This window comes from Ptychodera flava, chromosome 19, assembly GCF_041260155.1.
Source record: "Ptychodera flava strain L36383 chromosome 19, AS_Pfla_20210202, whole genome shotgun sequence".
In the NCBI taxonomy this organism is placed as follows: Eukaryota; Metazoa; Hemichordata; class Enteropneusta; family Ptychoderidae; genus Ptychodera; species Ptychodera flava.
In genome coordinates, this window is record NC_091946.1 from 17,583,996 (window position 1) to 17,611,688 (window position 27,693).

General features: G+C 40.1%; 1 protein-coding gene across 1 annotated transcript; it reads right to left on the reverse strand.

The window, feature by feature from the left end:
* Positions 1 to 504: 504 nt before the first annotated feature.
* Positions 505 to 21,910, reverse strand: LOC139118759 (DNA-directed RNA polymerase II subunit RPB1-like). The gene is made up of 25 exons (XM_070682192.1): positions 21,593 to 21,910; positions 20,397 to 20,666; positions 19,831 to 20,013; positions 19,116 to 19,397; positions 18,397 to 18,558; positions 17,677 to 17,897; positions 17,167 to 17,299; positions 16,522 to 16,646; positions 15,878 to 16,088; positions 15,342 to 15,551; positions 14,818 to 15,156; positions 14,468 to 14,596; positions 14,078 to 14,300; positions 13,417 to 13,627; positions 12,902 to 13,046; positions 12,653 to 12,758; positions 8,569 to 8,774; positions 7,962 to 8,186; positions 7,286 to 7,633; positions 6,721 to 6,825; positions 6,190 to 6,372; positions 5,575 to 5,778; positions 5,017 to 5,194; positions 4,343 to 4,459; positions 505 to 3,932 (listed from the first exon to the last, which is right to left on the reverse strand). Exons 1-25 carry the CDS (start codon positions 21,677 to 21,679, stop codon positions 2,740 to 2,742), a joined length of 5,796 nt encoding a protein of 1,931 aa, XP_070538293.1. The 5' UTR covers positions 21,680 to 21,910; the 3' UTR covers positions 505 to 2,739.
* Between the last annotated feature and the right edge of the window lie 5,783 nt (positions 21,911 to 27,693).

The window sequence follows — 27,693 nt, forward strand, 5'->3', positions numbered from 1 at the left end:
TTTATCTCTGGTTTGTGAAAACAGCAAATTTAATTTTTCTCTCTACTATAGTTAAAACACGGATAGCAGCCATTTTGAATTTAATAATTTTTATGCAATTCTTTTCTTTAACCATGTTATTCATACTACAGAATTTCCATCCAGCCAAAAACTTCAGAATTCATGGGCCCCGATCACTGACGAAATAACAAGAATGTGGTGTTTGAGCATAGACCCTCCGATTTTGGTGGGTCTATGATTCGAGTTAAAAATTGTGAAATTAACTCATCCTGCAACATTGACAATGACCCTTGCAGGCAAGCATTCAGCATAGTAAATCTGGCCGGTATAGCTAAAATGTTGTTGACTTGAATAGAGGTCCCAGTTTGAGATCAGCCAACACACTACATCAGAACACTCATTTCTCACATGCTTTACTGAGGTGAGGCTCACTGTAGCACACACCTCACCGCATACAGTCACAATTAGTTATTCACTTGATCCAGAAAATGACGCAACAAAAAATTACTTTTTTTTCACAATTTTATTTCAGAAAATTAATTTTTGATACAGAGAGTTTACAAAAGATATTGATGGATTTTCAGAGAAAGAGGCAACTCATACATCTTACTTGATAAACTCTTAATTATGGCAGATTTTGGTTTTTTTTCTAAATCTCACAATTGCTGTTTAGCTGTCTGAAGTGTACATGACAAAGAAATCAAAGAAATGCAACTTGTAAGAAATGAAACTGAACAAACTTAAGATTGGAACTCATAAAGCTTGATTATCTTCATGTCCTCTTTCAATGTACAATGATCAAACTTCAAAACCAAAATTTCAAGACAATGAAAATGACTTTCACAGAGTCAATTGATTGAAACAAAAACATTTCTGCAGTTTTAAAATTCAATGGAAAACAAATAAACGGCAACTTGTGAATGAGTAGGATATGCATATGGAACAGTTGGCATACCACATCCAATACATGCCTCATAGATTATGAAAATCACCTTTAGGAAAGGAAGAACCTACATGCTGTGATCATGCTCGTGCAGAAACGGAAATCTCAAGATTTTGGGAGATGCTGATGTTATTGGCGATGACTGAACATATAAAGGATTAAATTCAACTCATTTATATCCCCCCAATATTACTCACTGATGTGCAAATGTCACTAATTTGTGACTTTTGCATATTTTTATGTAAACTGTCAAAAGCCCCTAGTGCTGTTTTGGCTGTCTGACTTATCTTATAGCAAATGTATACAACCTCCTGACCACTGCAAATTTTAGAATCCACTACACATTCACTCCAACACCATAAAGACAGTCAGACTGGTTATGATGATACAAACCAAACAGGCACAAGGGTCTGTCAACAGTTTACTGTTTTTGTCCAAAAAAAACTAGACCATTTCTGAATTACAACTTATGATGTATTCTGTGGTGAGATAAAACTCACAAAAAAATATCAGAAAATAATATCACATAACTTTAAAGACTTGGAAACCGATAGAAATTGTGTGCCCAGCTCTATTGAACCATATGTCATAGCTTGCACACAATATTTATGTTTACTTTATGCACTGCAGCTGTAATAAAATACAAACCAGCACACTTGTCAAACCTCTGCAAATATCATGGTGTCCTCGATCTCAATCAAACCTTGATCTCCTAAAGACAGACATTTGTCTTCATCACAATCAAACGTTGTGTTCATCTCTTTGTGCGATACTCAAGATCAGATTGAAAATGTTCAAACCACTGATCATAAATATTTTTTATTCAAAAAACAGAACATAGGCAACTCAATAATGAATCACAAAATAAAACAAATATAACAATATAATGGTTATTTACATAAATCATGAAACACATTCAAAGCAATTTGTTGAGGCAAAATCTTGTAGAGCTTTTTAAAGCCTTAGTTTTCACTCAGTGATATACTGGTATATAGTTTTAAAATAAGACATGTCACGTTTGTAAGAGCTACATACTACCTGCTAACGTTTTTTAATAAGTAAATTCTCTGGTTAACAGCATAAATTGACAAAATAATATCAGTTATTTTTGCTGTTTGTTTTTGTTTTGTGGTCCCCGCCACAATCGAATGGCGAAAAGTTGTTGCGAAAAAAATATACAAATTTCTCCAATGCACACACTATCTTGTGTACTTGACAAGGAGTATTGAACATAATGAAATCTACTTGGAATATCTGTTTACAGGGACTCTCAGGTCCTGTTTATCTGGGTCTGAGGCTTTTCAAACTTCTGAAAACATGATTGAGACACCTTCATAAGTCTGTGGAAAATATTTACAATGTCTGACCCAAACGTTCTTAGAACACACGAGCATACTTTCAGACTCACTAAATGAGAATCAACAGAACAGACTCAAGTAGTCATCTGAATCTTAGAATCCTTGACTAAAAATTCTACTCTTCATCCCACCTACAAACCCTTCACACCAAGATCACCCAACCCTTGGCAGTCCTACAATGTGGTACTATCTTTCAAGAATGGTGAAAGTCTGGTACTTCCTCATGGTAAAGAATGTACATTATACGTACTATTGATCACACTGAAATCTACTTGGAATTTCTTTGTAAATCTTGAAGACTATCGGCAAATACTTATATATAAGCACTGCTCTCTCACAGTTATTTCCTTGGCTTTTGCAAAAATGCACAATGCACTGAAAAATACACCAATTACAAATTTATGTACAAAACACTGGTTGGGGAAGTGTTGGAACAGTCTAATCCTCATCACTGTCATCGCCCATACCGGGACTGGTTGGGCTGTAGGTGGGGGATGTGGGTGAATATCCTGGTGTTGTGGGTGAGTAGGTTGATCCCTTGGGGCTGGTGGGTGAGTAGGTTGGTGACGTTGGGCTGTACTTGGGGCTGGTTGGTGAGTATGTGGGAGATGTCGGGCTGTACTTGGGCGATGTCGGGGAGTACGTTGGGCTTGTTGGTGAATATTTGGGACTGGTTGGAGAGTACTTGGGACTGGCTGGTGAGTAGCTTGGGCTGGTTGGAGAGTACGTTGGGCTTGTTGGGCTGTACTTGGGTGATGTCGGAGTATACTGCGGCGAGCTGGGGCTGTAGCTGGGAGACGTTGGGCTGTACGATGGGCTTGTTGGAGAGTACTTGGGACTGGATGGGGAGTAGCTGGGTGATGTCGGGCTGTAGCTTGGCGACTGTGGGGAGTATTTCGGCGAACTTGGGCTGTAGCTGGGCGATGTTGGCGAGTAACTGGGTGACGTTGGAGAGTAGCTTGGTGACGATGGGCTGTAGCTTGGGCTTGTTGGGGAGTAGCTTGGGCTGGTCGGGGAATAGTTGGGTGACGTCGGCGTGTACTGAGGTGAACTCGGTGAGTAGCTGGGACTGGTTGGGCTGTATGATGGACTTGTTGGACTGTAACTCGGTGATGTTGGTGAGTAACTTGGAGATGTCGGACTGTACGATGGGCTGGTAGGCGAGTAACTCGGAGAAGTTGGACTGTAACTTGGTGAAGTCGGCGAGTAGCTCGGGCTTGTTGGAGAATAGCTGGGACTTGTCGGGCTGTAAGACGGTGATGTTGGGCTGTAACTAGGGCTGGTTGGAGAATAGCTGGGACTTGTCGGCGAGTAACTTGGGCTTGTCGGTGAATACTTCGGGCTAGTAGGAGAGTATCCAGGACTAGTTGGTGAGTATGACGGTGATGTGGGACTGTAGCTTGGACTCTGAGGTGTTATAGATGGTGATCCAGGTTCATACGCTGGTGATGTCGGTGCATAGCTCGGTGACATGGCACCACTTGGTGAGGGCATATACGGACTGGATGGGCCTGGAGAGCTCGGTGATCCGGGCTGTGGAGACCAGGCTGGACTGTAGCCAGGACTGAAGCCACTGGCATCAGAGTGTGCAGATGGACTGAAACCAGCAGCACCGGGGGTCATTCCACTTCCTGCAAATTCGAAACAAAAAGACCATTGCTGATCAGGAAAACATATTTCAAGTGCCGTTATGGAAACAAATTCAATGCACAATGGGAGGAACGGTGATTAATTCTCGTTATATGTTTTATTAATTGCTTAAGGTTGTTATAATTAACATTCATCCTCAAATCAACACTATAATTGTCTCTCTACACACAAACTGTAATTGTACCAAAATTACGAAATGGTGTTACGGGCAATTAGAACAGTGTATTCATTATTAACTACATGTACTGCTGCAAGTGTACAAAACATGATGAAGTCTTGTGTTGTAAAGTTACAGAAAAATACATGAGCACTCGCACATACAGTACTCATGCAAATACACACACACACACACACACACACACATATATGCATTCACTGACATATTACTCACCAACTCCAGGTGACCAAGCTGTGGGATAGCCCGGTGTGGCACCTTGGTTCCATGGGGTCATTTGAGGAGACATACCTGGTGCCGGGGTACCAACTGCACCAAAGAACATACCATTTGCTGTAGAACAAGAATGAACATACAGAGGAGAAATGAGTAAAACAATTAACCCTTTGAGCGCCAAAGTCAATTTTTGTTGCCTTTATAAAATGTACCCCTGTCAAATTTTTTCAGATTTTGCTAAAATTTTAATGAAATCTGTAGCCAATGAAATGTGATGTCTGTTTGGTCCAAAATTATCAAAAAAATTACAGAAAAATTCACAAAAACTGGTAAAATGTTGTATTTAAATTTGGTGGGAAAAATTACAATCTTTGATTTGTGAACTCATGATTTTATTCACAAATTTTTAGGTAGATGACGGACACTTGTACCCTGCAAAATTTGAAGCTGACGAAGCTGACGAACTCAAAAGTCTTTTGAGTAATTATTTGTATTTTAAAATTAAAGATGGCTGCCAGACCACATAATCAATTTAAAAGTTTGAGTCCGCTGAGCTTGAACCCTTGAGACTACTACAACACAAACATGGCCAAGAAGACTTGGACCCCTGAAGACATAGCTTGGTGGACCTGAAAAATTTAAAGAGTAATTGCTTACTTGTACAGTTGACTCACCTCCAGACATAATCCCAACTGTGGGAATTTCCATGCCGTGTTTGCACTTCTCCGCGTCGAGCAGGAGATCAAAGGACCCAGTGCCAATCTTGGCCAGCTGACCCAACATGATGTTTTCACTGACACCTTTCATGAAGTCAACCTCTGCATGACACGCTGCATCCATCAGAATGTCAACCTGGCGACAACACAGACAATTGGAATGTAAATATGAATTAACAATTTAGTGAAAATTGTGCTAAACCTGGCAAAGCTGAAATTTGTAGTCACTTCTGTGATTTCCGATATTCTAAGACACAAATCAGCATTACTAATCACACGGTAAAATCTCTGGGCTCCATAACTGTAAATGCAACAACTTAAATCAACAGAAAAATGGATGAACATTTACCATACAGTGAACAACCAAACATTTCAGTTCTCTCGGACAACCTTTCACATAACGAACCATGGCACCATTTATAATTCCATTTTAATATCATTTTGAAATGCAGCTGGTTAAAACCAAATGGCACACATAATGGATAATGGAGATCAACACTAAAAAGCTATGCTTACCGTTTCTTCAAATGAGCACCTCATGAGGGCGCCAACATCTTGTCTGTTGATGCCGTGCCTGGTGATGGCCATCAGATGGCCTTTGGCTGTCATGACGTCGCAGAGCAAGGCCAAGTGACGGTAGTTGACGTAAGAACCATCGAAGGAGATCACATGGTTCATTTCTTTCTCCACAGACTTTCTCACTGCTTCAATACCCAACACCTGTCAACAATCAAAGAGAAAAACATTTTCAGAATAAGACGTAAATCACGCACATCCTCAACACAAGCGCCCCTTTTCAGTTACAACGAGAGGTGGCAAATGAACTGGTTTCCAGTGTTGATGATCTCTATGATTTATCCAGTGACAATATGAAAGAATCAAACCTATTTCATTTTCTTATGTGTTGCCTGCTGGCCTGGATGTCGTCAAAGACATTTAAGCCCTCCAGAGGGCGCTGAATCAAAACGATTCACCATCTTATCAAAACACAGAATAAACAACAACAGTGCTACCCTACGGTAGTATATTCAACAACAGCACTTCCCCACAACAGCACATTTTTCTCACATCCATATCCAAAAGCGAAGCACTGCTTTCATGCGATTACTGATGGAAGTACGAAGTTTTTACCTGGAATATTTCACAGATGTCGTTGGAAGTGGTCCTGACCGGGTCGACATCCCTTTCACTGAGCACTTTCATAAGTGACGTGCCGTCGGTTTCCAAGATCCATTCCTGCAGCGCCTTGAATTCACCAAGCTCTGTGATTGTGATTCGCTTCTTGCTTTCCTCCTTGGGAAGATGCATGTACACCTGTAATAAACAACATTTTGTGTCGGCTTTGTCAATGAAAAGTATCATTTATTACTGGGCTAGACTGGTAAAGCAATATTGCACGAGAAGGAGATAATGGACACAATTTTGCACACGTTAAACTGCATTTCTCAAAACCTTTACTGGCATTATTTCAAGAGTGAGAGATTAGTCAGTCAAGGGCACCTACTTCCAAAAGCTCAATATCGAAAAATGACCTTGAGAGATGACACTACCAGAGTTAACATTTTATCTTTTCTGACCAACTTTACCAACATGTACCGTTCTGAATCGTGCATAAGGCATGCCTATTTCTAAACAAACGCCATCCTGTCTAATTCAGCTTACCTTGGCAATTTGTTCAATGCCTTGTAAGGTCATATCTGTCAGCATATTGGCTTCGATGCACCGGAGGAACACATCATCGTCCATCTTGTCCACTTGCTCTTCCTCCTGAAGGTCAAGATCAAGTCAGAGAGGAATTTAACTTCTTTCACTCACACGCTCAAGACAAACATCAGTGTAATTGTACATGTTTTGTGATGGTAACATTTCCAAACATCTCTTAGTAGCCATTTCATGCACATAACGAAATCTTTCAATGAAGAAGCTTGACCATCATTGACGCATAATTTGGGATAGAGTGTGATTGAGAGCACAGTGACTCATTTCAGTAAATGGCTACAAACTTTACTTGCCACGGTTTTCGTCAAAGATGGTACATAAATAAATGTCACTTGAGGTCTTCTGATTACTGCACAGGGCACTTTTATGACATGTCAAATTATCGATGACAGCTGTAGAAATGTATTATTCAAGACGCTACCAACCATGTACCTAGAATTTATAATCTGAACTTGTAACTTGACTGTTATGACAAGATAATTTAAGTTATTGTGAAATATTCACTCACATCTTGGAATTTGTTCTCATCACTGCTCATGATTCTTATCCTAAGTACCAACTTCTCAGCGTTGTCGTCGTTGAAGATACAGTTCAGATCATCACCAAAGCCAGCATTGATCTTCTCTGCGATTTGCTCCATGGACAATTTCTTGTCCGTCATACGTTTGCGATCTAGCTCAATACGCAGCAGCCACGGCGATATGCGAGTTGGGTCAAAGTCAGGCATTTCATAGTACACATTGACCCAGTCTTGGTCCTCTGTGATGACAGTGTTCTGGGGGTCTGGGTCATAGTAGATTGCTGTGTTTGCAGTGACCTTGCGGAGAGTCGTATGCTCCAATCGACACAGAACGTCCTGTTAGAACAAATGAGAAATTAGAAAGCATGGCTCTATGAGTGGAAAGATTTATTTCTCAACATCAACAAGAGACTGCTACCATGTTGAAGAGATTTTCTCATTATTGTAGACCACTTTAACTCTCCACCTACAGTATCTGTAGATGGTCTAGAAACTTTTACTCAAAGACTCTTAAGTTAAATATAATGGTTGTTTCTTCATAGTTGTAAAACCCTACCCTACTGCCATGACCATTTGGTATGATCCTATTGCTTTTGACTGGCATGGATGAGCCAACCTACAGCAAAACAGGGGAGACACAGGTCAAGTGCACCCATTTACTTACCTTAGCCTTCTCTGCATCTCTGGCAGCCTGGCCAGTCAAGAACACTGTCAGTGAAGGAGTCTTAGGTTTCTTCGACACATTAATGATTTCCTTGAGACGGGGCACACCCAAGGTGACGTTTTTAGCTGACACACCAGCATAATGGAAAGTGTTGAGTGTCATCTGGGTGGCTGGTTCACCAAGGGACTGGGCAGCAAGCGGTCCGCACATCTCTCCTGGCTGGGCCTGTAAAACAAGGTGAGTACATTTGCAGTGTTCAATTAATGTTTGCAATAGATATATATGATGGGGCTAGCGTCAATCTGACCTTATCCTTTTTGACATTGTAAAAAGCCATGCGTACAAATCCTTTTTCAGCATACTTCATCACAAAACCTACAAATTAATTTAAATAATGAATAGGGCTTACAGTTCTAAACGAAACAGATTATTAGGATAAACAAAGACACCCAATATTTGTACCATTTTTGACAGCATTATTTATTTTCAAAACATCTATTACTTGCATACCAACTCATACACAAATTATTACCCGAAATGGACTAAGTTATCTTGACTCCCAGAATTTCATAGTTTTTTTTCAGATTACACAGTGTGCTGTGTTTACCTGTGCCTGTTGAAATCTTGTCTCAATTTCTCCGAGAACCCATTCAAAGGCTTCTGCGGAAAGTTTGAACTCCTCGGTGGCTCTTCTTGAGCACAGCGTTGACCGTATAAGGATGTTGACAAGAATGGTGGCGTTGGCCTGGGCTTGCCTACTGATGGAATCTTCACCCTTCACAATGACCAGCTTCTTACTCAGATCTCGAATACCTGTTCAAGGAAATGGGATTGTTCAAAATGCTCAGCAGGATACAAGTGTCTCAAAATGTCTATGAGATCCCTCCAGTGTTGAATCTAGGATCTTAGGATTGGGGGACATTTGGGCCCACTGCCTTAAATTTTGGGGACATTTTCAAAATTTGGGGGACAATTTTTTGGCAGCAAATTTGCATATTAATCTGCATATTAAATTAGCATTTATTTAAAATAAGTCTATGAAGTCTTTGTACATCTATTCAAGAATATAATTGTTTTGAATAAAGTATCACAAATTCACTCACATTCATAGAAAAGATGCAGCACATTCTGTTAGTCTCAAGAGATAATTCTTTCAGTATTATGCAAAAATACAATTGAGAATTTCCCCACAGTGAGAAAGTAAGTTCATTTATCATTTCACAGCTCTCATTGATAGAGCAGGACTTTTTTTAATGACTAACTAGTCTCGATCTCAGCTGCAGCAGTAAGTTCCCATAGACATAAAAGCGTAACCTAGGGAGTCTAGAGTGATGACGCTTTGTCCTAAGCAAGTTTGGAAAATGGCCGACACCATGTGCTGCATCGAGGCAAAACAAACACAGCACAGCGTCCCGACTCTGACAATGCAAGCCGTGCAAGTATTATTAAATGCATTCTTACTGAAGAACTTGACATATGACCCGTCTGGTATAAGATCTGAATAGATATTCACTGTTGTTCTCGCTAGATCGAATTTCTTGGCAAGCCATGCGTGACCGTGGCATAACGACTTGAGACGACTTTGACAAACAACATGCACCATCAAGCTACGTCTAGTATCTCGATCCATGTGGACACATGAAATGTTTCAGAAAATTTTGGAATTTGGTTTGATTTCCGCTTGATCAAGAACATGTTTTTTCTTTTTGAATGGAATAGGTGTGTTGGCTACATTTTTCAAAAACCTTTCTGTGTGAGAGTTAGTTTGAAATTACTCCCGTACGTGAATTTTTTTTCTCGTCACGGCTGTCAGTCAGTACATTCACAAACAAGTTTTATCGACAATGTAACAAACGCGAATGTCATTTCAAAACGGACGTGTGCTGCTAAAGTATATATAAATGAAATCATTGGTAACATCTAGCAAAATATAGCAAATCATCACGCAAAGTGGTTACGTTTAACAATGAAAGAAAACACACGTTGACCTATTTACAGACCCACCCTCTTTGTGAGTGCGCCCAAAGTGACGCACTGGGTAGATTTCAGAGCGGGATTTTTTGCTGAAACGCGTCAATCCCGCGCTCTAGATTCAACACCAGGGCTGTCAATGTTTTTCAGAATAGAAGGGTACAAGTGAAAGAACAGGAGGGTACAGCCTTGTGCGGAGCGAAGCGGAGCAAGGCGTGCGCGCAAGCGCACGCGGGGGGAGGCCAGGAGGGGGGTGTCCCCCCTCCTGAAGCTGAAGCTTTTCTAATTATTCATCTTCAATTGGTGGCCTGTGGTGGCACTTTTGAGGGCATTTTACTGTCAAGTTTATTATAACTGAAGTATCAAAAGTAACATGAAATTGAATCTTGTGAAATAAATTATGAAAGATAAAACAGAAGTATTTCAGAGTTTATATGTTTATTGATACACCAGGTTATTATTATTTGCATATAAATTCTGTTGAATTACAACCTGCTTAATAAAGATCATAATCTGAACCATAATCAGAATCACTGAAGTACTCATCCAACCCAAGGCTTGTAGAGCAGTACCAGCTGACAATACCTCAATATCTCAGGCTGATGAAACAGTAGCTTCAGAAACTACATCTGCAAAAACTATTTCTTCAGATGTAGCTTTAGAACAACACCTGCAGAAACTATTTCTTAAGAAACAACACCTGCAGAAAGTAATTCAATAATTGTAATACGTTCCCATTCAAAAACAGCTAATCGTATTAGAATTTAAAAAATCTTGTCCCCACTGCAAAACTGATGTCATAACGTCACGACAAAAAATTCCGATTTACATCTGGTTGATACTGCTGTAATTTTATTTTGTCTGTTTCAAGACCTCTCCTCAGAGTTACCGGCTATGAATTTCCAGTGTGAAAATTTACAAATGTAATGGGGTAAATACGAGACCATTACCAGAGACAATTTGAGTTGACGCTACGTCATACAAACAATTACATACTCAAGTTTACATCCGCTAATGAAATTGCGTGGCTTCGTTGTCCGTCGGCCTCTCAATCGACAAGATTGAGAATATGCTGATTTGTTTACGTAGTAAATCCTTGCGCGTGAAAGTATACAATCAAATCTTTTCTCCTGATGACTATCTATTCTGATATCCTTCACAGTAGTCCGAGTTTTGTCGAAACCCACGCTGGCCAAGTGGGTAGGCTCACTTCGCTTCATGCATGATATAAGCTTATCCGTATTCAAAACATGGTTTACCGCCGTACGTGCAAGATACCGAAAGTATATAGTCAAACCTAGCCAAAGTTTGTGATTGCCCTAAACATTAAAAATGTTGGTCTTGGTAAATGATTTTGAAGGATCGGAATACCGATATTTGCTTTTGAGGAAAGATTTCGGATGTCTGAAAATATTTACCGAACTTCAATACTCGGGCCTTCGAAACAACCACAGTACACAGCATGTACTGCCGTAAGATACATTTCATAGAACGGCGGCTTGGTGCAAACAAATTCAGTGGTAGTCAAAACTCACTAAAAATTATGTCAATCCCCACAAAGTTTTTTTGGGCCGAGTAAACGATTCTTACTCATTGTAAAGAGTGTTCACGATCTGCAAACGGGAAAACAAATCAAAAATTCCAGTCGCTAAATACACGTAATGCTATGGCATTTTGCTCAGACGCGGCGTGAAATCTACATTGCATGCTATACCATTGATGGATTGAACCCCCGATCACTGAAATTCTTCAGGAAAATAAAATGATTTACAAATATGAACATTACTTTTATATCCAGAGCTAGTGTAAGCCTCTCGGGGTCTTTTTTTGGACCCATAAATCCAACGTGGCTGTCGTTCTTTTCGTAGCCATATCGATCGTGTACGTCCGAAAACCAATCAGAACACGCAAAGCTTTTGACAGTACCGATTAAAACCAATCAGAAATCGGCTACCAACGAGCCTTAGGGGCTGCGCCTCTGTAGCACAGCGCGGCCAACGGTAGAATTGGGAAAGCATGACGTATTAAAGATTATTGCAGGCCTTGAATAGGGAAAGCAGGCGGCGGCAAGACCTGTGTCAGACGGCGATTTGCCGCCGGTGACCGGCTATAATTGACAGCCCTGCAACACTGCCCTCAATATGCTTTCACAAAGTTCTCTCCTCCCTTTCCTCTCTCCCTCCCTCTCTCTGCTCCAATGATATTCTATTGAACTTATCTTTGCTAGAAATAAACCCACTAACATACAACAGCATAGTCATTTTCACTTCAAAAGTTGAAATAATGACAACAAGTGTTGAAGAATGTTGGGCCAATGCTCAGCTGTAGTATAATTAACCCTTTCACCACAATGGCTTGGTACAATCCGATTGTTAAGAACGTGATTGTGGACCTGTTCACAGGGAGTTAGGGGTGAACAGGTTAAATTTAGGCATGCTTGCGTTTCTGTATCATTGATGGCACTCTAAGACAAGCAATGATTTCTGTCATAAAGAGAATTTTGTAAAGTGTTCTTCATTCATGTCTGAACAACAAACTTAAACTTTTTAAAGAAAATATTGCATTTATTTGATTTGAGGGATGACTGAAAATATCTCTGATATAAACCCACACACAAGAAGAAAGCCTGTGGATGATCAAAGCAGGTAATCATTTCACAAGAATATTCCATGAGAACCACACTGAATGTGCTGAGTGTGTGTAGATCTGTGTACACATACCTTCAATGACAATAAGGGGATGTAAATCTGTGGTCTTCCGGGTGTTGATGTGGAAAATTTTCTGTGCATTCCAGATCAACCTCTGTAAATTACATGGCAACACCACCTACAGGAAAGCAGAGACAGACAAAAGATATTTCAGTGAACTTGACCCTACAAATAATCAAGAGGTAGATAATGTCGGTTGTCAATAACACTTTCATGCGTTTGAGATTTTACTCTTTCTGTCTTGCAAGTACAAGGTCTTACCTTGCTTTCCCCAGTGGGGAATATGCTTCGAAGAATTTCTCTGTCCTCTTTCAGTTTTTCAAATTCTTCTTCCAACTCTGACTGTACATGTGCACTTCCCATGATGTCTTTGACCACCTCTTCATTCAGGAACCTCCTCAACACTCTGTATTGACAGAGAGATTGAAACACTGAGTTATCACATTTATGAATCTGAATCCAGTTCAAGAGACATCAAATACTCACACTGTTGCCACTCAGCATCGCCTTCAGAATCAGATTCATGTAACGAAAACCTACTCTTTTGCTGCATGAGGATTCTACAATTTATTGCAGCAAAACTATTCAAAACTAGATGCCAAAACTTAACAGCATTTGAAACACACCTGGAAATCGACAATCCTGGCAATATCTGATCTGTGATCAAATTACCTATGTACTGGAGATGTACAAGTGGCAGAATCTAGATATTACATAAGAAGGAGCAAGCAGAATCTTTTCTCTGTAATTGTCAACTTATAATATGAAACACACACCTTTCACTTGAGTAGTCAAATTTAAATCTTGATTCAAATGCTCTGTGGGATGGTTTCATGCATGGCATGCTTTGGAACTCTACGTGAGCTCCGTCCAGGCCATCCTCTCCGTATCTCAGCTGTACCAGGGCGTCATTGCTGTTTCTAACTGTGCCGTCATATCGCACCATCACACTCTCCATAGCTTTGATCAGACGACGCTGGATATAACCTGGTGGTGAGAGGTGGTAGTGTTAGTATTTGAGAAAACCGAGATTGAGAGCGATTGAATATCGGATTGTTATACTGACATGTGCTGTACTGATTATCACACTGTTAGGGTCATATATATTGGGAGGAGAGGTACTTGTTGATGGTCCATGAAATATTATTTTAAGTTCTGTGAATATCTCTATTCATTAGCCATGTATACTGAATGGACATAAAAGTTGGGTGAGCAAATCTGCTAGATATTTTGTGGCCCTGGGACAACAATCCTGTGGTGCTGAAGTCTATCTTGCTAGCCTAAAGTATATTTTTATCCAACAAGTTCATTAGAATACTCCAATCTGTAAGACTGGTGTAACAGCAAAGTCATCTATCAACTTATTCCCGAAAAATATGAACACCTGACTTCCTCACCCCCTGACAAATGAGCAAATTTCCGTGACTTTGGCCATACCTGTTTCAGCAGTCTTCACAGCAGTATCAATGAGACCCTCACGACCTCCCATGGCGTGGAAATAGAACTCAGTGGGTGTCAATCCGGCCAGGTACGAGTTCTCTACAAATCCTCTACTCTCAGGACCGTAATCATCTTTGATGAAGTGAGGCAGTGTTCGGTGACGGAAACCGAAGGGGATACGTTTACCTTCAACGTTCTGCTGTCCCACACAGGCAATGACCTAGAGTGGAACAAGACAGGGATATGGTGTTAGAGCTAGAGCTGTCGTACCCTAAAATAAAGTGATTTTACAGTACATGTACAAGGTTTTGGTATGCTTCATCAAGGGTTAGTGGTAGAAAAGAATTGATACAAGGTCATCTTTACAGCATATGATTGACATTTTACCTGTGAAATGTTGATTTTGGATCCTTTGGAACCGGCCACCACCATAGCTTTGAAATTGTTGAACTCAGACAAACTCTTCTGGGCGGAGCCACCAGTTTTGTCACGAGCGTCGTTCAAAATACGATTCACCTGGCGAAGAAGAAAATGGAATATATTCAAAGAAATATTCAGTTAAAATCTATTTTGATTATTTCACTGCAATAATCTCTTTTCAACATACCATATGTGGGCTGATTGGCAAAAATCTAGCAGACATGTACTTAAATCTGATGCATGTATCACGTTACTTGCATTGTTGAACATATATGTATATACATCTTTCACGTGGAAACACAAGAGAAAAATCTTACCTGGTTTTCAAAAGTCTGCCTCAGGGTGTTACCAGGAGTTGGTTCAAGGTCATCGTTGTGCGCCTTCTCAATCACGTCTATCACGTCCTGTTTGGCTTTCCTGATTGTGTTCTGAATGTCCTCGTATGTTTGCGAGTCGGCGATACAATCTCCGATACCGATGGTATGACCCTCGATCAAGAGATAGTTGTTGACCACTGTCTGAATGTTTCCATAGAACTCTTTGGCGATTTCATGCCCCATTTCAAGGAAGACCACGTGACCCAGGGAACCGCTTGATGTACCCAGTGTCTTCTTACAGAGGATACCACTGACAACTTCACCATTTTCAATGAGAACCTGAAAATGACATGTTCCATGTGAGAGAATATTAAAATTCAGTAATAAAACAACCCTCTGTCCTTGATGGGCCATTTTTGAATTATGGAAATTCATCTCAAGATCGGCATTACCATAAGAAGAGAACTCCTCAGACAGTTTTTTTCAAAGACATACAAAGCTGCCTAAAATTTCTCATGATATACCTTAGTGTCTCCCGGAGAGATCCACTTGTATGGCCCACTGTCCTCTTCATCAGGATGTGTGCTGTGTGTTCGGATCAAGTTGACGTTACCGGGCACTATGAGGGACATGAGCTGTTTGCCCGTCCACAGTGGCTTGGGTTTCAGTATGGCCGGTTGTAACATCTTGCCGTTCCAGGACGGCAACCACATCAGCAGGTTCATCACATCTTCCTGTCAATCAAACATTCATAATGGTGAACTCATGAGAGCTTACAAATTGACGTTCAAGACACATGAGATTTATGATGGCATTGACCCTCTACCTTTGGGGGCATGACACACCAACAATGGTCAAAAATTACAGAATATCAGTTATCTCAGATATTTACCAATGATATTACTTTAAGTTGTCAACTTTTTATTTCAGAGTTGATAAGAACACATGGACATTCAATCTCTGACTGTACCACTGTATAACTGACTGAGAATTATTTGCATACGCTGAAGAAATAGACGAAACTGCAAACTGAAATGAACAACAGGTTTGTTTACATTACCTTCTCCAGGAAGACGTCCCTTTTTGTGAACTTTCTGACAGCAGCCAAAGAGTCCTGCACAATACCCATGACAGGCTTGTTGGACTGGGGAGTCACAATCTGTCTGGGCACCATCATGATTTCGGCAATCTCTGCTTTGGTTTCTAACGACTGTGGGACGTGGAGGTTCATCTCATCCCCATCAAAGTCAGCATTGTATGGTGATGTCACACTGGTATTGTAAAATATATACACACAATAAGTCAAGTGAAACGGGCCATTTAGCAAGCCTCTACTTTAAGATAGCTTTTTCAAGCCTGTTGTTGCATTACATGTAGCATACATACAATTTTATCAGTGATGGTGAATTCACACACGTCTTGTAAAGATACATTCACTGCACCAAAAAGTATAATAGAATGGTTCCACTGAATGTACTACTATTTTCATGATAGCATAGATTAAGTTTTTTTTAAGGCATGGGTACATAACTCCTCATGACCTAATCCACTGATTAGACATGACCACTTCTTAATCTCCCTGTGAACAAGTTGGTGAAAAATGAACATAAAATTCAATAACACTTCCACATTGTTCAACACAAGGATGTTTCCACTTCTTCCTTAGAAACCACAAAAAATTTGTAGATGTGTAGACAATGGTACCTGAGATTGAGTCGGAAGGTAGACCACGGTAAGATCTTGACACGATGCCCCATCATGGACATTTTATGTAGGGTGGGCTGTCTGTTGAAGATGACGTGGTCATTGTCTCGGAGATGTCTTTCAACCTGAAATGCCAAGACAACAGATCAGATCATCAGAGAGGTCTGCATGAAAGGTGATGGACAGAGAAGTATTTGTGATTCTCAGACAGTTAAATGCAACACAAAATTGTATTACATATTTAGTTCTATACTGCATATACAAAGCTGTCATGGTGTGATACGAGAAGTATAATGCAACTGCCATATGGACAGACTCCATCTTTACTTCAATCATGTCTACTTATTTTTGTAACCCTGTTATTGAGAATGATGGATAGACACTAAGAGTTTTGGAAATCAAAATTCAGCATACCGGCACAGAGCAGAGACTGAGAGTATGCCAGTCTACAAATATGTGCACTGAAACAACAGAAGTACAGCACATTACAACTGCACATTTTGCAAGTCCTAGAAAAATGTGCAGTTCTACACAAGTTCTTTCAACATCAATTTGACGAAATACTTGGCATACATGCATAACATAGCGTAGGGTACACAATGGAAGGTAATTTCTCTTTTGCCAGATATGATAGCGTGAACTCACCCTGTAACCACACTGTAAATGTAAATCACTGGCTTTGGGATGATATCGCAGATCAATCCTGTCACCGTTGTCACGGATAATGTACTTTGCACCCGGGTACTGGTTGTGACCTCGCCTCACTAATTCATGCATTCTGAAAAAAGTGTCAGAAAGTACAACATGATTTACCAATTATAGAACTAACGGAGTGGAAATTGGGTGAGCAAAGTTACACTTATGTAACCAATGCTAACACCAGATTGATTATCCCAAAGTGCTACAAATACACACTGAAACACAAATTACACCCATTTCAGAATAATCAACTCCAATATGAGTGGTGTCTGTGTAGAACAGCTACAGTGCAGAAGACTGATACTGCTGCATCACAGATATTGGCAGGGAATGGCAACTGCACTGATAACATAACTGGAAAGCCACTTATTCCCAGGTGAAAGCTTTCTTGGCAATATCAACTGGAGCTTCCTGTTCATTGACCTATGAGACAAGTGACAAGTACTTTATGTGTACCTGTCGATGTTGAATGGTGTAACAATTTCTGGAAAGGTCAAGTTCTGAGCAATTGTCCTCGGTACACCGACTTGATCAATGGACAAGTTAGGGTCCGGAGTGATGACAGCACGGGCTGAAAAATCCACACGTTTTCCCATGAGGTTTCCACGGATTCTGCCCTCTTTTCCTTTCAGTCTCATCTTTATGGACTTCAGGGGTCTGCCAGACTTTTGCATGGCCTGTGAAACAGAACATAGTGCCAAACATAAGCATCAATACAAATCACTGTCAAATAACATTAACACTGGTAGACTGATGATATGTTGCCTTCAGGAAAAAATTAGAGTGATTGATACTGATATATCATGAATATTCATGTAGACAGGGTCATCATAAGGCAAATATAATTCAACAAAACTAACATCACACACATACAACTGTGGTCATGAACCTGTTGATATGCCATACTTTCCTACATATACAATAGGTCATTCAGCTGTAATATTTCTGTTTTTCTAATGTACTCTGCAACTGCATGGTGTTTGTAACACACACCAGGCATATCACATAATTTCAATAAATATCACATGTTCAGCTGCCAGAAATCTTGCAATACCATGCTCACAGATTCAACATTTACATTTGAATTCCAAAGAGACTATAGAAGCCCTACAGGTACAAAGAACAAGTTCTCAGAGCAGTACATTTGTCATTTTGGTTTCCATCAAAATGTCTTACCTTTGGTAGACCAGGCAGTTCATTGTCGGAGAGTGTAGCCACATGAAACTGAAGCATTCTGGTATCTTCAGCTATGATATGGGCCGCAGCACCATTCTGTTCATTCTTTTTCAACTGATTGTTTGCTTTCACGATGTCAGCCAGTTTGTGCGTCAAGTCATCCTGCAGGAAGGCAAACAGAAAGCTACTGAATTCCCATTTCTTATCATTATGAAAACAGGAAAGTTGCTTAACTTTTTCACTCAAAAAAAAATTCCCGTAAACAATGGATCCATGAAAGGGTAAAACTCTTCCAAGAATCACATACACAAAATTTGAACATTGGTGCTATAATTCTTTAACCCATGTTCCTGTGTACAGGTCCAGCTTTACCATGTGAAATGATGTGACTGGGCCAAACCATGGTGGTGAAAGGGTTAAACAGTACATTTCAAATTCAGACCAGAGAAGATCTAAGCTACAGAAAAGACTGAAAATCAAGAAGTACACAACCATGCTATCTATTTGTCACAATGAGCTAATAACGGAGCTCAAATTTTCTATCACCAAATGTTAGGCACAACTCTTATTTTTTACATGACAAAAATAAGTGCCCTGTACAGCATGCATGAAGAGACATACAGCCATTGGGTTCAACATTGTAGTTGCGTTGGTCATTTGAGCCTCAAGTGATGTAACATATGCAAGGGGGGGATTGCTTAAGGTGATGCTCCACTGACCTGATTTCTGGCGGTTCCAAACATTACAACAGCAGGCCGGACAGCCAATGGCGGTACAGGTAACACGGTGACCAGCATCCAATCAGGACGCGCAAACCTTGGATCCATGCCGATTATGTGACACTCCTCATCAGAGATCCGTTTGAAAATTTCCAAAACTCTCTCAGCAGAAAGTAAAATTTTCTTCTCCTGAGAGTCCTCATTCACGTTTTTCCACTCAGCTGTGAGTTCTAGTCCAGTTCTCCTGATGCCGGGCTGGTACCTACCACAACCTCCATGTCCCTGCAAAACATGACATTGCAAATTTCTTTCTTTCTTTGTTCACAGAACACAACAAAACGATAAATCATTCAAATATTGGTGCTGATGAATATGAAGAGCACATTCCAGGTTATAGGAATTAAGAACAATATATATACAGATGAACACTTGCAGAAAAACAACCAATATGCCCAAAATCACTTTTTTCAGTGATGGTTTCAATTCATAGTGTTTCTCTTGTAGCAGTAGTCATTAATGTTTGGTAATCCCATTACTTCATTGACATTGAACATTTACTTGATATGACTCTTTTGTTTTCCTTATCCAATTAATCAAGTTGTTTTGGGATAAAGTTGATACACAATGTGCCCATGAAACTGAATAATTTTTCCACTATGATATCATCAACAGTGGTATTGTTCAGTGGTCACATAACAAGGATTAAACATCTCACCTTTGGTTTGGCTGCTTGGTCTTCCTCATCGTCTCTCTTTGCTAACTCTGCGTCAAATTTGTGATCCATCTCCTCACCACCCTCACAGAGTTTCTTTGCTTTGCACAGGTCATATACATAACCCAATCGTTTCCTCGGCATGCCTTTTGATTTGTACACAATTTCTTTTATTTTTGGATGATTCTGCAACGAGAATAAATATATCTCGCTGTTGAGTGGCTGTAACAGCTCTATAGGAAGAATGCACACATACCTTCATTTAATGTACAGGTAAGGTGTCTCTACCAGGTGTAAATGATTCTTGACAGTATTGTGAGGTGCACTCAAGTTTGGCATAACTTTTGAAAGTTATTCGCTGACACCAAGGCATCTACAAAGATCTGACAAATGGTTTACCATAATTTTGTTCAGTGTCATGAAAGTGTGTAACATGGGAGTTCTGTAATCACTGTTGGGACCAGCTTGTTGAAATGTTTACTCATTATGCAAGTCAACAACTTTGGGCACTTGAATGGCATCGAAAATTCCTTATCGAATCTACAGTCACACAGTAAATGAATACTTACTGCATCTACTAGTAATTTAGAGCAGTAAAAACAAAAGCATCTGAGGATCTTGACTGTTTTTGTGATGAAACCAGGATGGAAAACTGGTTTGGAGAGTTCAATGTGGCCAAAATGACCGGGGCAGTCATGCTGGTTGCCCGCACACGTCTGGCATCGTGATGACCGATCAACGACGCCTTGACGTGGATCCATCAATCCACCAATCTTTGGTCGGCCACCTTCCTGAGTCTCGGAGTACTTGATACCTCCTTCTGTCACAGACATGCGTTTCTGAAAAAAATCGAACATCACTTTTATCAACCTGTCTGTAAAGCATGAGAGCGCAGGTAATACTAGTGTGAATGAGAAGTAACTTGGTTATCAGTTTGACATTAAATTACAAGTCAAGACAGTCTGTCAGGGGCATCCTCATTTTTGCACACAACAGCAAGCCATGTTTATATTTCACAGCAATGGCTTTTGGAAATATCAAAAACTTGAGAGAAAGCACCAAAGCATAGCAAATACTTGATATTCTATCATCAGTATCCTGCCTATTCTTGGCTGTCAATTTACGGAAAAGTTAATGAGTTTTTCCTAGAGATTCTACAACCTAAACTGCGTTCTGTTTATAAAGCCTGGTCTATGTGTTTTTAAAATAATTTCAAGTTTGTGTTCAAGTCATGCCTTCGTGATGCGCTGATCTCAGACTCTGTGATCACCTGTGAATTACCGGCACGTTAACGTACATGTATTTCCATAACTTTTTTTACAATCTTAGACGAACACATTTTTATACAGAAACGGTACCGGCTCGGATTTTTCTCTAAGCGAACGTGTGAGGGTGTCGCAGGCAAGCTCAACACCGGTGACCTTGACTATTCTTTTATTATGCAATCTGAATAAGATACACGCAAATTACAAACGTTCGCTCCCCTCCTCTACAAAACGTATGTCTAAACTATCGCATCCCCCGCGCAGTCTATACCATACATCGCTGTCAATAATATGTAAATGATCAATATCGCATGAAAATCACGACAGCTACGAAACCAGCTGCATCAGCAGATTCATATGTTCGGTAAACGGGTAAGTTTGTAAACATGCTGACGTCCGTTTCCTGATTCTCTAGCAGGGAAAACTGATGGAAGAAACAACTGTGAGAGTCATACACATGGCATATTTTAAAAGATATTAATAAACAGTTATTAACATACGATTTCATCTGGACTCAGGATTCCAAACTGCACTCTCTTTACATCAAGTAAAGGTGCCTTGGAGTCGTTGCAGAAGTTCGCCGCCATCTTTATTTGACGTCACACCGATGGTCCTTACGCTCGCCAATTTTTGTCGTCTTTGTGTTCTCTCAGTTCGGCGTTAAATGTCACAGATTTAGGTCCAATAGGTCTCTGGGTTGGGAAGATTGTTTTGACGAGTGTAAATGAGCCTGTGTTGTCGGTAAGGCTGCGTGTGAACCTTTCTAAGGTACCTCTCGCAAAGCCTTTTGTCGTAGCGCTCCGAGACGAGCGCCGAATGATCCTCGTCGGTCCCGACGGCTTTATATAGGTTTCTGTTTGCCGGGTTTCACAAACTGAGTTTCAAGGCCCCAATTATGCCGCCACCTTGTTTTGTGGCGGCGCTCTTTATACCTCCAGCGGAATTTGAGGGCTGCCGATGTCTATTTTGTTGTCAACTTCTCAAATCTCAAATCTCTATAGGCCTAAAGGGTAAAACAAATTTATGTAAAAGTAACCAAAACAATAAAAAATCGTTGGAAAATAGATTGCTTTTATATTTCTGTTTGTCTTTAAAAATTAAAGTTACAGAAACTTGATGCTTTATTGAAATCTGCTGACTGGAATTCAGTGGTGTCACAATACCTTTACAAAATATAAACCTAAGCTTACCTCACGGCACGACCCCTCCACAAAATTTGTAGAGGGGAGGTGCTCACGGATGATAGAGGGGACGTGCCTACATACTACTTCATGATAAAACGTACTCCAATCAATCTTCGTGACGCAAACTGCTGTGTTTCCAATACAACAGCAAACTTGATAAGCTAGCGGATATTAGCCTAACATGAAAAGTGTGCGTGGGTACCAGGTAACGTGTAACAGCAATTTCCCTCGGGAACAGGCGAAATGGACGTTAATAGTCTAAAAATATAGATACTAGAAGTACATGAAAGTATATATAGAATACTCACGCCCCGGCCGGCTGCCTATATGTTACACATAACTCATACACGTACAGCGATTTTATATATGGAGTGCTGCTCTGCAGAAAGGAATTAAGCTAAATCCGGATGAAATAATAACTTTGTTTTAGTGATATCAATATTTCATAATTACGATTTATTATTTTTTAGTAACTGCAAAGATAATATTATATTTTTAAACTATTCATGTCCATTATTTCGCCTGTGCTCGGATACACCCAAAGGTGTAAGTTGGCCGACAATCCATAGTCGTTTGGAGAGCTATTCAGCGCTGGGACTATTCGCCCCATAGACGAGAGTACAGAAGCGAGAAATACTCGCTTCTGTACTCTCGTCTATGGGGCGAATAGTCCCAGCGCTGAATAGCTCTCCAAACGACTGTGGACAATCACCCCGATCGTAAGCTCGCGTGTTCAGAAAACGCGTTGCAGTGATCGGGCAAAGACAATCATCGACGGCACGTGTGTCTAAACCGTTTCTGTTGCATGTCTTGAAAATTTTTCAAAATAACAACATCGCTTCGCGCTAGCTGAAATGGAGACAATGCTCCCGGGAGGGGTACTACTGATATTTTCATACTGGGTTGTGCCGCCCAATGCGAAAGCATCTACCCATGTATATACCCAAAATATCATCCATTGTTATTGCTGCGGTTCCGTAGCCCTACCACTCCCTTTGCTGGTTGTGCCCCACTCCCCCAACACAACCAGCAAAGGGAGTGGTAGGGCTACGGAACCGCAGCAACCATTGTTAGAGATATGCTTCATAAATTTGGGGAATTTTCACCTTTATTCTGTTGCATGTTAAGGTTTTCCTAAAGCATGGCACATTTGCTTTGTTATCGACCCATGCTTAATTTTTTTTTTCGGATGAAATATCGACCCAATGCATGTTTACGGATTTTTCGTGAAAAAGTGACCCATTCGGATGGCACATATCTGTACACCTTTTCTATGGGAGTACCCCCACCCCTCGGGACTATGCTACGCCGACCCCACCAAGCAGTGCCGACCGCCGGACGATGAAACATCAAAGGCTCTGCAGCCCGGCTCTGCAGCCAACTTGGAAAGCCAACCCCGTATGTATGCGCTGTTTTACTTCCTCCATAGACCGTGCTTCTCAACGCACTGGGCCTGTTGAATACAATTGAAATTTGGAAAGAAAAAAGTAATATTTTCCTTTACGGTCCTTCAACTCTAGTTTGAAAATTTCCTCTAACATTGACCTGCGATATTTATTAAACTTCTCTGGTCCTATATCCCCGCAACAAAAGCAATCATAGAAAGGCAAACTAGATCAAGAAGGATAAATCTCCCGATCGGAGACATCACCAATATGTATTTTGATGTAGCTGTCCAGATAGTTTTTCTCATTTATATGAAAGAATCTCCCGATTTGGAGATTTTTTCTTGGTTGTGAAACCGTTTGTAAATGCATCAATCTTTTGTTCGAGGGTTCAATATTTCTCCCGTCTCCTCATTGGGAGATTTTCTCCCATTTTGTCAAGGTCGAGTGTGCTTTGCTTGCTGCCTGTACTACCTGCACTCTTTACTCCCGCCCAGAGAGGGGCACTCGGCTCTTAAAAGTGGTACAAGCGCACCCTGGACAGTCAACAAACTTTCTCTTCTAGAACTAGAAACGTTTCTAGCTCCATGACCGGGAGTTCAAAAGCCCGCATTTTTGCCTGTAGACAATGATCGAAATTCTATTAGTTTTCTGCAAAATTATGGGTCAAAAGAGGCTCATTAGTAAAACACGTCACTAAACTTCCTCGATCAATAGTCTACTCAACGGAAAAAGAGATGTTCCAAGTCACGGTAGATACTTGTAGATACGTGCTCCCCTGGGCTCTAACCACTGCACATAGTTTGCCGGGCCTTATCCATTCCCAAAACTTCCTAAAACTTCACCATAGAGTGGATAGAGGGACTGTACATAGAGGGACTGTGACTTCACCAAAGATGTCTAGAGTTTTTCAGAGTTGTCCGCTAAGGGACTGGTCAGTTTCTTCGGCCTGGGGGGGGGCGGTGGATTATTTTTTGCCGACGTCAAAAAGTGGCTGACCCCCCCTATTCCAAATTTTGAAAACAGGGTGACCCCCCCTGCGCACGCGACAACTGTAAAACAAAAGGTGGACATAATATATATATATATATATATATATATATATATATATATATATATATATATATATATATATATATTATATTTTACATACATTTATATTTTAACAGTTATTCTGTGTTTTAGTGAAATTGTTGACATGTCAGTTGTAAGATAGGAATTTCAAAGTGTCAATCTTGAAGTTTGAATACAGTAGGTACATTTTGAATGAGTTGTGAATGTATTTCACATTTTCTATGCTTAACCAGATGTCCTGAACAGAAATGGATGTCAATCATTAATATCAAAGAGGAAAGTGCAGTAAATCAAAAATTTTGATGGGTGTTAAGACTTTCCAGCCATCCAATGAATCTCCTGAGGAGCCATAGAGAGACATTTTCGCTAAATCTGATGTGTGCAGTGTCTGAGATGACCTTTCTTGTAACATTGAAACCATAAAAGCACAGCTAATTATGACAAAAACTGCCTTTTTAACTGTTATTTTGGTCATAAAAAAGTATTATTCTACAGAAAACCTGAGACACAAAGGAAAACAGTTGCATTAATGACAACGAAAGATATCTTGTCATTTTTCTATCTCTAAAATAAGTCACTTTATCAAATATATATTGTGAAATATTTGTGCATGTTGCTTTCTCATACTGAATTCTCATACAGAGAACAGAAAAGTATCAGGAATTTGTCATGCTTTTCATTTTCACTTAGCAAACATCAAGATATCTCTGGCATATATCTTTGATTTATTACAGTATGGTGCCCAAAGGGCGCGGAGAAAAATATGAAACATCCTGATACCTCTGATATATATTTCTTGTATATTAAAGTCATGCACAGGAAGGGCGTGCTGAAAAATGTCTGATATATTAAAGTAATGTGCTCGAAGAGCACGCTGAAAAATATTGAACATACAGATATCTCTGATATATGTATGCCTAATATGTTAAAGTTGGGCGTGCTGAAAATATGTCTTATTATTAAAGTACGCGCCCGAAGGGCGCGCCGAAAAATGCAACTGAATGATGAAATTTGTGGCTGACACGATGCATTTTAGGCAATGATGAGCCTGTGTCGAAATTCAAAAACACACTGACCCCCCTATTGGGCATTTCAAAAACATGGTGACCCCCCCCCCCCATTGTCAAAGTCAAAAACAGGGTGACCCCCCCCCCCATGAATCCACCGCCCCCCCCAGGCCGAAGAAACTGACCAGTCCCTAAACTAAAATAATGAAAGTTGTCCACACACCGATGATTGCCCGGCCAAACTTTCCTCACTCGATGATGAGGGATATATGATACGAAACTCAGAAATGTGCTGGCCAAGCCACAATCGCTTGTGGTTCGCCGGGCGAACTTGACTGTATACCCCGGCTGTATACCAAGCCCATACGAAACAGACGAAACAGTGATTCAAGTTTGTGCATAGCGCCCTCAACGACAGATGTTATAACAGTAGGGCGAAATAGCAAACACGATGAATTTCTCTATCAATTTTACGATTTTGGCATTTTAATCCACTTTATAGTAAGGAACAATGTCGCTCTGTTACCATTTTGTAAAGTGAGTGATTTTATTCGAGTATTCTGTGTATTCTTGGTATCACAAAAACGTCAAAAAGAGCAACTTTGTCTTGGTGACAGTTATCTTCTAGTATCAACCACTTTTATTGCAATATAAAAGCGACCGTTTAAAACGTTGAAATAATCAGGTATGGTAATTTTGGTAAAACAATCATCAGATGAGAATTAAATGTAGAAATGTAATTTGCCTTCACCTGTACTCAATATCTTATGTTCATTTGCACTCAGTGCCAAAGAGACAAGGACCGGCCATGGATGAATACTGAACTGCAAAAAATCGGATAGTATGGAGTATGGATGAAGTGAACAAATCGATGCTTGCCTTGGTTTTTCATCAGCTTAAATGATCAGACAACATTCATTTTTGTTTTCATATTTCTGAAGCATGGATTGGTTGCTTTTAAAATATTGAAATTGAATTACAATTATTGGCAGGGCAGTCCTCAGTCCCGGTCCTCAGTGTCTTGAGCGATATTTTTATCGTATATACTGAAAGACAGCTGAAGGGGCAGTATTGAGGGGACTGCTTTGCCTTTGACTTCAATTACGCCTCCCTTCTCATCGCAAAACGAAAGTTTCGGAGTGAAAATGCAACAATAAAATTACGATTTAAAGTTCCCCTGTGTAATTAAATTGCTGAACAAGAATGTTGGAAGTTCAAAGTGTTGATGTAGGATTTTTGACAGCACAGATTTCAAACGAAATTTCTGGAGAGTGATTCAGTATTAGGCATACTATGCAATGTTTCCATGATGTAGCTATGACAAAATAGATTGGATGAATTTGTGCACGATAATGAAAACAGAGCTGAAGCCCCTCACCCTTGATGCAATTTTTGTATATTGCATAAAAGATTGTTTTTCATCATCCTAAGTTAAAAAATCAACATCCATTTATCCTGAAAGCCCCTCTTTCCCAACAAGCAGCTTATTACCATAGAAAAGACTGGACTAAATTACACTATTCTCACGGACACACCATCTATGCTGGTAGAAATATGCACTGGGATAAAGAAAAATATTTGTATTGCATGGGTATGTTTGCAAATTATGCACACAGCACACTTGAAGATCACAGTGGGTCGATCTTTACGATATTAAGAGATCTGAGAGTGGCTTTGTGATGAACAAACAAAAATGTACCCCTAGGATACTGTAGAATTGTACTGTAGCTTTGCATGAGCCAATTGTTGTTTAATCTTGTTATTCCTGACACATTTTGAAACATTGAGGGGAGTTCATGAAATCAGTATCACCCCTTTTAACCATGAATATTGGTACATCCTTTTTCTTTCTCAAAAATGATACATTTCTTCAAAGAGAAAGGGGCACAAGTATACTTGGTGAATACTTAACATGTTGGCAACAAATAAAAACACAGGCGGAGGTATACAA

Coding starts and splice junctions, on each gene's coding strand:
- LOC139118759 (XM_070682192.1), bottom strand. CDS start 21,679: ATGGCGGCGAACTTCTGCAACGACTCCAAGGCACCTTTACTTGATGTA. Junction 15,552..15,877: donor GGGACGTCTTCCTGGAGAAG/GTAATGTAAACA, acceptor TTTGATTGACAG/GAAGATGTGATGAACCTGCT. Junction 14,597..14,817: donor GGCAGACTTTTGAAAACCAG/GTAAGATTTTTC, acceptor CTTCTTCGCCAG/GTGAATCGTATTTTGAACGA.